General features: G+C 35.0%; 1 protein-coding gene and 1 non-coding gene across 2 annotated transcripts; one reads left to right on the top strand and one right to left on the bottom strand.

Moving 5' to 3' along the window:
- Positions 1 to 2,153: 2,153 nt before the first annotated feature.
- Positions 2,154 to 2,260, top strand: LOC128035076 (small nucleolar RNA R71). Its single transcript, XR_008191480.1, has one exon. It is a non-coding gene; the product is annotated as a small nucleolar RNA R71 (small nucleolar RNA).
- Positions 2,261 to 4,754: 2,494 nt separating this feature from the next.
- On the bottom strand, positions 4,755 to 11,316 carry LOC105789555 (uncharacterized). Its single transcript, XM_012616927.1, has 4 exons — positions 11,286 to 11,316; positions 9,782 to 10,677; positions 9,493 to 9,633; positions 4,755 to 4,997 (listed from the first exon to the last, which is right to left on the bottom strand). The coding sequence occupies exons 1-4, from the start codon at positions 11,314 to 11,316 to the stop codon at positions 4,755 to 4,757; spliced, it is 1,311 nt and encodes a 436-aa protein (XP_012472381.1).

Here is an 11,316-nt window from a genome sequence, read left to right as displayed (position 1 = left end):
AGCCTCCTTTTCCCATCAATTTGAGCTCTTTCACCTTTCTCTAAAATGATTTTTTGCATGCAAAATGAAGGGCTTCTACCTTGAATATCAGCTACAATCCAACCAATTTGCTTTCTTAAATTTCTTTAAAATAGCAATCAGTTGTTCCTCTTGATCTTTTGTTAGTTCTGCTGAAATAATTACAAGCAAAGTAGAACAGTCACCTAAATAAACATATTTCAAATGGGAAGGAAGTACCTTTAGTTCGAGTGTAGGTGGTTCTTTGATTGATAACTTGGGTTGCACAAATTCTCTGACTTCTAACTCCAACGATTCAAACCATGTGGATTGAATAAAATTTCTTGGATTGGCTTCCATCAAAGCCATGTTTTTTCACCTTCTTCATCCTCCAAAGGGTCAAACTCTAAGGCTTTCTCTAATGGATCTTCCTCAAATTTACTTTCCATAGAAACCAAGGTTTCTATCTCTTCCATAATTGAACACTCCTCTGCCGAACCGGGAACTTTCATCACTTTAAGAATGTTGAAAGTTACCTAGTCGTCTTGAACTTGCATGGTGAGTTCGCCTTTCTGCACATCAATTAACGTCCTCCCCCTGGCTAGGAAAGGTCTTCCAAGGATAATTGGACCTTCCTTATTTATTTCAAAATCTAAAATAATGAATTCAGCAGGAAAAATAAATTTATTAACTCTTACCGAAACATCCTCGATCTTTCCTTCAGGATATGCTAACGATTGATCCGCTAGCTGAAGCGTCACGGTTGTAGGTCTTACTTCACCTATCCCTAACATCTTGAAAATAGACTTAGGCATCAAGTTGATACTCAGTCCTAAGTCACACAAAGCTTTACCACAGTAAGATTCACCAATGTTACAGGGTATAGTAAAGCTTCCTGGGTCTTTCAATTTCGATGGCAGTTTGTTCTGCAGGAACGCACTACACTTTTTTGTCAAGGCAACAGTCTCATACTCAATCAGTTGTTTCTTCTTAGACAGTATATCCTTCATAAACTTCACATAATTTGGCATTTAATCTAAAGCCTTCACCAACAGAATATTGATCTGTAACTACTCCAGAACATTCAAAAACTTCTTGAATTGCACCTCCTATTTCTATCTGTTTTGCTGCAATTTTTATAGATATGGAGGTGATGGAACTTTCGGTTGAACCGGACAACTTTTCTGAGTACGTAAATCTACATCCAAAGAAGATGTTAAAGTATCTGAATTTACTAGGTTAGGATTTACCTTATCAGTCTTTACAAATTCTGACTCCTTTGGTATAGGAACTTCAACATTTGCTTAATTCTTCTCAATGGGCATATCTTCGACATCAATAATTCGGGGTTCCAGAGTCTTACCACTTCACAATGCCACTACATTGATATGTTCTTTACCCAAATTCCTTGGATTCTCAGTATTGCTCGGCAAGGTTCCTTGCGGTCTATTATGAAGCTTCGTAGCCAACTGACCCATTTGGTTTTCCAAATTTTTTAGTGTTGCTGCTTGGCTTTGGATCAAAGCGTCATTCTTTGCCATGTACGCTTTCAACAAGTTCTCCAAACTATTTGATGCCACAGCTTGAGGTGGTTTTGGAGCTTGCTGATTAAACCCTTAAGATTGGTCGGGTCTTTGCTACAATAAGTTATTGTTTGGTCCATTTTCTTGGTTGTTCCAAGAAAAGTTAGGATGATTATGCCATGAACTATTGTAAAGGTTGGACTAGGGTCCTTTTCCACTCCTATTTTGATATTGGTTCCCCACATAGTATACTGACTCGAGATTTGATGGACAATTCTCAAAAGACTAACCTTCCCCACAGTACACACAGGAAACTACTTCAAACAGACTTGGTGGCTGAGTTGCAAAATTATTAGTACTATTAGCGGTTAATTGTTTTAACATAGAGAAAATAGACGATACCTGAGCTAATAACGAAGTGAGAGAGTCAATTTCATGAACTCTGGCTACACGTATTTTTGAAACTGTTCGATTTGTTGGCCATTAATAGTTATTACTCGCAATCCTCTCGATGATCTCATAAGCCTCATTATAAGACTTAGACAAAATTGCACCATTCGCAAAAGCATCTACCATCAATCTTGTATGTGCATTGAGACCATTATAGAATGTCTCCAACTGATACAACGAAGAATCCCATGATGATGACACTTACGAAGTAACTCCTTGAACTGCTCCCAAGCCTCATACAAAGACTCGTCATCTAATTGTTGGAAAGTTGTGACCTCGTTCCTTAACTTAGCGTTTTTGCTAGGTGAGAAATACTTAACCAACACTCTCTCTGCTAATTCTTGCCATGTAGATATGGAACTTGGTGGCATCAAATTGAGCCATGCTCGTGCTCGATCTCACAACGAGTATTGAAACAACTTCAACTTCAGTGCGTCTACAGTCACACTGGCTATCTTGAATGAATCACTCACCTCCACAAACAATTGAAGGTGGAGATGTGGGTCTTCCATGGGCATACCACTAAATTGGCCCACTGTTTGTAGCATTTGAAACATTAATGGTTTCAATTCAAACTGGGTTGCCTCAATATCTGGCCTTCTAATTCTTAGGTTTATCTCACTAAAAAGTGGCACAACATATTGTCTGATGCATCGATCCCTATCATCAGCAATGAGGATACGATTTCGTAAACGATCGGCTTTAATACCTTGGTCTTGATTCTGATTTCCAAGGTCCATCTCGACTTGTCTTTGAGCTATTCACTCACGTCTTCTTTATCTGAAAGTTCACTCGATTTCAGGGTCTACAGTGAGTAAATCGATAATTCGATCTATGCTCATAAAAACCTAAAAAAAAAATCACAAAAATTAAAAATAATAAGTTAGTAATGTTAGAAATAAATCAAATTGAAAATAAATAATTTCATGAAAAAAATGATTATGGCAACAGTTGACAATCCCCGGCAACAGTGCCAAAAACTTGTAACGCTAGGGTTTGTTCAAGTGTACACAGTTGTTATCCAGTAATAAGTAAGTATCCAGTTATTGTCTCCACAGAGATTGTATTTCTTCTAAGTCACTTAATTTGTAAAATTATATTAACAATTTGGTAAATAAAAAAACACAATATAGTTGAGAAGTGGTGATTAAAATATATTAAACTAAATGCAATGATCCCTAATGCAAACTATATGAATGAAATAGATTTTAGTGAAATTAAACACAATTTGCAACAATTATAACATAAATAAACTAGGATAATTACTCTAATTAAACTCAATTTATTATCAACATGCTTAATAACATTTGGAAAAACATTCCATGGCACCTGGATCTTTCATGAGTTTGGAAACCACATTAGGTTCTTTTGGAATCCTTTACTTAGTAAATACGCATTTTACTGATCCTTATTTACTAAGGGTTTCTTAGCATTTGTGTGAGGTAACAGGGACGTGTTAGGTTTGAAACAATTTAATCACACAAATCTAAAAACTATGCAGATAACAAAGCTTGGTTAGAGTTGTTATGCAACCTACAATTCAATCGAGTTAGGATCTAAATTGAGCATGCACATTTCAATTATGCGTCCATTAGTTGTCGTCTGGTTAGGACCGCTCAGCTAATTCAGGTGTATTTTAATCATGTATGAACGAAATACAGACTTGATTTTAATTGAAAACATGATCGATTGAGGCACAAACATTATAAGCATGAATTAAATAAATATTATTTAATCAAAATAATCATCCTAGCTTAAATAAATTTAAGCTATCATTTTTGTAAACAAGAACAAAGAACACATAGCAAAACATCTTTAAATTAAATTTAAAGAAAAGAAAGATTAAACCCAATTAAGAGTGGCTGTCACCCAAGACTCTGACTAACGAGGCTCATTCGCTTCTTTGCGTTGCTTCTTTGCTGATGGCTCTCCAATGTGACCGACCAGGGGTTCTTTAAGAGGCTTAATTGCTAAAATCCTTATGCAAGGATGATGAAGAGGAAAGATAGCTAAAATAATTGAGAGAATGATGAATGAGTGAGAGATGATGGGATGAGGGATGGTTGAAAAAGTGAGAAATGAGATCTTATTTATAGGTGAGGCAAGGGAGCTAGTTTGCTAAAAATAGGAGTGTCTATCCTTTGAAACTTCCTCCAAGAGTAGCCGGCCATGAATTGAGGAAAGGTGGCTGATTTTTCCTTGATTTTTGGTCAATTTGAGTGCCACAACTACCCAGGACTAAGACTCGGTCATTAGCAAATCTTCAAGAAAATCTCTGATTTCTTTAACTCTTCAAGGACTTTGTATAATTAAACCAAAAAATGGTTTATGACATCCGTGTGCAACCAAAAATTGGGTTGACTTGGTCCCCAATTTGGATGGTTTTGCAATTAGAAGAAAACTCTTAGACCTGTCAAAAAATAGTAGATAGTTTAGAGGACCAAATAATATAATTTAACTACTTTAATTAATCAATTTACTTAATTAATTAAAACCCGATTTATTAATGAAATATTAAAAATGAATTATTAAATATAACTTTATATTTTATTATTTAATTTAATCATGCATGACCCACTTTATAGCTTAAAAATATAATATGCTCAAATTAATATAAAATAAGTCATTTTATGCATGAAAACTATATAATAAAGTAAAAAATCACATTTTAATAATTTTTATGTCCTAATTTCATATTTTTGCATATTTCATTAATTTATTAAACAATTACTTGGTTTTAACAACAAACTTAAGTAAAAAGGTGATGAATTATATAGGAAAAATCTATATATTTTTCAGTTTACATCGAGCAAAGCCCATATCTGTCAACTCTTGCAACTGTGCTTTCAACTCTTTCAATTCTATAGGTGTCATTATATACAGAGCTATCAATATCAGAGATGTTCCCGACAACAATCCAATAGTAAACTCAACCTCTCTAATCGGCGGTAAACCTGGTAATTCTTCTGGAAATACATTTGTGAACTCACATACAATCAGAACTGATTCAAACTTTAGTTTTGAAACCTGGAATCAAATATAATAAGTGAGATAAACTTCACAGCCTTTTCTAACGTATTTTTGTGTCGTCATAGCTGAAATAACTTTAGATGTGCTATCCAGACTATCTGATTCAATTCGAAGCTTTTCACCGTTCTGACATTTTAACACAATATGCTTTCGTCTACAATTTACAACATCATCATGAAGAGTTAACCAATCCATACCCAAAATCACATCAAACTCATCAAAGGTTAATAACATCAAATCAGTCGGAAAGTTGCAACCTCAAATCATCAAAGGATAGTTTTTACAGACTTTATCAATTAATACAAACTGACCTAAGGGTCCGTTACTTTAACCACAAACTCAGTAGACTCAAAAGGTATTTTCTTATCTGACACTAAAGTTGTGCATACATTTGAGTGCATTTACCTTGGTTCAATCAAAGTATTAACATTACTATCAAAGATAGAAAATGTAACACCCATAACCCGTATGCGTCGCCGAAATTGGGTTACGGAGCATTACTGTAAAAACGTGACTTAAAAACATTCATTTCAAAAAATTACATTAATCACAGCATAATCCATTCATACATATGCATATTGTCCCTTATTCGAGCCCTGAAGGCCTTAGAAACAAATTATAAATGATTCGGGACTAAATAGGAAACATTTAGAACTTTAGGGAAAAAGATAGAAAATTTTACACTGTCACATGGCCATATCGCTAGGCCGTGTGACTCACACGGCTGGGACACACTCTCGTGTCTCAGGCCGTGTCACATTCGAAATAGGGATACACGGTTGTGTCCTAGTCTGTGTCCGTGCCCGTGTAACTCTCTGACTTGGACCACACAGCCAAGCCACACGCCCGTGTGCTAGGTCGTGTAAACTTCGAAATGGCCTCACACACCTGTGTGTCAATCTGTGTGCAAGGTTATCTATCTTTCAAAAACCAACCATTAAAACTTACAAGGGACATACGACCATGTCGCATGGCCGTTTGTCGCACAAGGTTGTGACACATGCCCATGTCTTAGGCCATGTGCACAAGAAATAGGCCAAATTCAATCATTTCTTTCACCCAATTCAAGAACACCTTTACAAACCATTTGCACATATGACCAAGGTATTAAAACATGTTCAAACAGGCATAAAATGACCAATTCCAAATGACCAAGTTCCATTCAACCAATATGCCATATAAGCACCTCAAACACATACATTAAACATACATAAACATGTGCATATTTAACCATTTATCAGCTAACTTGTTCCCATACCAAATCATATCACAATTTACACATTTCAAGATTTCATGCCATGTCAAAGTAACATTACCATTTGGACCCATTCTCATATGCATCAAAACCATATAAATGACACAAATCTAGCCATTTCCAAATGGTTGTACATCTATGCATACCATATTTCAATCTTGCACATCTATTCAAAACCTTTCTAAAGTATATCATAACTTGACCATGTTGAGGTCAATTCATCTCCTATCACTTTGGCCATTCAAACATGCTTTATCACATTGTCAAAGCAACACAAATCAACAAGGCATCAAAAGTACCAAGGTTACATCAACCAAAATGACATATACATGCCAAACTAATCAACTAACATAAACCACAAGTCTACCTATACATGCCATTATAACCTTGATCAAGACATCAAAACCTACCAACGTAATCGTTGGATAGTGTGATAGATCTCCAACGAGTTTCCAAACCGATTGAGCTTCCTATAATCTACAAAGTAAGAGGAAGATGACTATGTAAGCAATGAATTCTTAGTAAGTTCGTATAAACTTGAAACATAACTTATCACTTCAATAATATCATACATAGATTAAAAATGATTCATCACCAATACTTTAAACTTAGTATAAACCTATTGAACAACATTCAACTCACAACTGAGTATATTTATAAACATCACATATACCTTTCCTTCATAACATAATAGGGTCCCATAGGTTGACTTACATAATTATCAACCTTTCCTTAAAATGATGAATCATTTCATCTACTTACTTATCCTTCCATTTACTTAGCATAAGTTTAATTACATTATTAACTCACGAATTAGTGTACTTATGCATGACATAAGTAAACTCGCATATAGCATAAGTAAATTTCTTCCTTACAAGTAAGTCCTTTAACTCGACAATCCTTTTATTTCATCATATTATATCCCTACCAACAATCCTTTTATTTCATCATATTATATCCCTACTATGAACTTACCATTTTATTACCTATTCTCACCCATTTTGTTTGCATAACACGTAAGACATAAGCATGTACATCAACCATAGCCGCAAGCTAGTGCATTTAATCATAACTCTTTTGAAATCAACTACATGATAAATCATTTCATGAGAAATTACATACTTTGATTCTTACCACTCTTTCAAGCACATAAGCATCTTTCCATTTGCTTATTACCATTTCAATGCATATCTTTAAACTAACATAATACAATCCAACCAATAGCTTGGCACAAGCCTAAGCATCATCATCAACAACACATGTTAATGCATTAATTCATATAACTTAGCAAAATTCATCACATGGTAAGGTAAATTTCATAATTATAATACATATGAACTCATGCTTTTCATAACATGGCTATACATACTTTGTTCATCAATACTTCATGCCTTTCCATAATTTCATAGTGTAATCAATCGGAACTCTTACCAGTTCATCCCTTTACATACTCGTTGAACCACTTAGAATAATATCGGATACACGGGAAGCTCACACAAAGTGTGCTAACACATGGTCGAAACCATTCATTTCCTTTTCCTTTACGTAAATGCTCATACGAACCATAAATGGGCCTGCTCAAACAAGTGGACGGTCGAAACTTAGCTACACAAGGTTGCTCACACAAGCTGATGAGTATCTGCAACAAATGCCAGAACTCAACCATCGCTGGACGTTCAGGACCAGCACCCAAAACATGGTAACCCTAATGACATATCATTTGTATTCTATATATTCTTAAGTTCAAATGGGGCTCGATAGTCGTCGAACGTTGTTGGATTTCTATCGTCTCTTTACTTGATAAATACTATAACATATATATTGATTCATTTACAATAGAATGACACATTAAACATTAAATTTAATCAACATTAAATTGATTATAGTTCATACAAACTTACTTGGCTAAATTGTAGAAATGTCAAAGTACAAGGGCTTTTTGGTACTTTTCCATTCTCCTCGATTTTCCACTCGATCTTGATCTAAATTAATAATTTCTATCAATTTAATAATTTAGAGAGTAAAAAAATTTATTTTATGCAATTTATTCATTTTTGAATATTTACAAAATTGCCCCTAACATTTTACTTTTATTCAATTTAGTCATTGAGCCTAAAACATGCAAATTAACCATTTTTAATGCAAACCCATGCCAACCAAATATCCATGGCATCCAATACAGCCCATTTTTACAACAATTTCACATCAAGTCCCCGTATTTCTACCATTTCAACGATTTAACCCCTAATTGTTAAATTCATCAAAAATCCCTTAACAAAATACTTTTAAATACCAACTAACATATTAAATTCATCATTTAACATCTAAAATCACATAGATTCATCAATGGAAACATTCAATATCTTTAACAGTTTCAAAATCGAAGGTACGGACTAGCTGGACCTAGTTGCAACAATCTCAAAAACATAAAAATTATTAAAAACGGGGCTAAAACGGCATACCAAGCTAGCATTTGAACTTGTCGAAACCTCCATGCTCAAAAACAGCTTCTTACTCCATTAAAATTCGGTGAAGAAGACAATTAAAAGATGATAAAGCTTTTGGTTTTATTTAATTTAATTTATCAAATTACCATTTTAACCTTGGTTAATAATTAAATAAAACACCAAATTCATGTCCATATTTTTCCACTAACTTCTTGAATGGTTTAATTATCATTCAAGCCCCTTTTCCTTTATTCATTAAGCCATTTAATCACTCTAATCAAATAGTGATCAAATTTTACACCCTTTACAATTTAGTCTTTTTAATTAATTAACTATCGAAACATTAAAATTTCTTAACAAAACTTTAATACAACCTTAATAACACTCTATAAATATTTATAAAAATATTTACATATTTATAAAAATATTTACGGCTTGGTTTATAGAAACGAGGTCCCAATACCTTATTTTCTAAAACCACTTGACTTTAGGGTCTTATCACTTAAACTTAATAAATCATTTATATAACACAAATTACCAAATCAAAAACCTTTTTAAAATCATATTTGACTCGTTATATTAAATAATAATATTTACAAACTTACTTGTCAGATTTGTGGCCCCAAAATCACTGTTTTCGACACCACTGAAAAATAGGCTATTACAAAAAATGTACCGATGATCACATCAAGTGCTGAAGCTTCCTCTCGAGCACGAATGACATAAGCCCTAACTGTTGCCCGTGCTTCAGATCTGACAGTAGAATCTTTCGTCCCACTACAACTATTACCCGTATTTCCAGTGTTCCAGGGTGGTCTCCCTCTCGAAATCCTGTTACTCGAACAAGTGTTCTAAACCTTTTCTTTATCTGACCTTTCAGGACAATCTCTGAGATAATGATCATAGGAACCACATTTAAAACACGACTTGTCTTTCAATTTGCATTCACCAAAGTATCGTCTATTACATTGCTGACATTCAGGCTTGTTATTTCTGACACTGCCCACGCTTGCTACCAATGTAGCTTAAGGTTTCGAGCTCGAATATTGTTTTCCTCTATCTCTTCTAGAATAACCCACCAAGGCTGATGAACGACTATGATATTCTTTTAATTTCTTAAATGGAGATAAGAATGATTTTCCCATAAGTCGTGTTGCTATATCATGAGTCTCCGAATCGGTTTTTCTTTTTACTTTGCTGAGTTCTTCAACCTTATGTGCTCTATCAACTAAAACCAAAAATTCTTTTAACTCAAGAATCCTAACTAATAACTTGATATCCTCATTTAGGTCATCTTCAAATAGAGTGCACATAGCAACCTCTGTTGGTACGCATTCCTGGGCATACTTACTGAGTCGTACAAATTCCCTTTTGTACTCAGCTACTGACATACGGCCTTGCTTCAATTCAAGAAGCTCTTTGTGTTTCTTATCTAGAAACCTTTTACTCACATATTTCTTTCTAAACTTTGTCTGAAAGAATTCCCAGTTTACTCGATCCCTCGGTACTACCTCGATCAATGTGTTCCACCATTGATCAGCTGAGTCTTTCAATAGAGAAACAGCATATTTCAAGATATCAATCGATGTATAGGACAATTCATCGAAAACACTAATTGTATTTTCTAACCAGAACTCGACTCTCTCTAGATTGTCTTCAATTGTATTACAAAACGCTTCAACCCCATACTTTCGAATTTTATCAACTGGAGGCTTGCTTAGTCGCACTAGTTCCAAACCCTGAGGAACTACGGGGACCAGTTGGGGTATGGGTGAGGGTGGAGGTTGTTGAGCCATAGGATTTGTTCTCACAAACTCTGTAAACCACTCTAACATCATTTGGAAGAAGGCTTCTTTAGCCTCTCCTCTCCAGCCCTCAGACACGAGCTTTCTACCACTAGATGCTGCTCTGTGAATGAAGGCTTGCTCATTACTATCAACTTCATCAGAATCAGCTCGGTTAGATGACACCTTATCTATATGAAAACATAGTTCAATTTGAGCCAGGAGTTATCTCATTATCATAGGTTATATAATGGCACGTATTTTTAGACTCCATACATCCTACATTTAGTCTAAGAATCGACTAAGTTGTAGCTCTGATACCATTAAATGTAACACCCTTAACCCATATCCGTCGTCAAATTAGGGTTACGAAGTATTACCATACAATCAAAAACATTAAAATAATATTTCATTCACTAATATAAACATATAATAAGTCAATCACTCATGCACATTTCGTACCTAAATCGAGCCCTCGAGGCCCAAGAAATACCTTAGAAATAATTCGGGACTAAATTGAAATCATTTGGAAATTCTAGGAAAATGATACAAAAATTTGGATACAGGGCTCACACGGCCGTGTGCCTCACACGGCTGAGACACATGTCCGTGTCTCAAGCCTTGTAACCTTTGAACTAGGGACACACAGTCGTGTCCCAGCTCGTGTCCTCATCTGTATAACTCACTGAGTAGGGTCACACGGTCGTGTCCCATGCCCGTGTGCTAGGCCGTGTAACTTACGAAATTGCCCCATATGCTAGTGTGCCAAGCTGTGTGCTAGGCCGTGCAACTCACTAACTTGCATATAAAGGAATCTTCAAGAGACACAT

This window comes from Gossypium raimondii, chromosome 11 (genome assembly GCF_025698545.1).
Source record: "Gossypium raimondii isolate GPD5lz chromosome 11, ASM2569854v1, whole genome shotgun sequence".
Lineage (NCBI taxonomy): Eukaryota > Viridiplantae > Streptophyta > Magnoliopsida > Malvales > Malvaceae > Gossypium > Gossypium raimondii.
The sequence above is the reverse complement of the archived record's forward strand: the minus strand, read 5'-3'. Positions and strand labels throughout refer to the sequence as shown.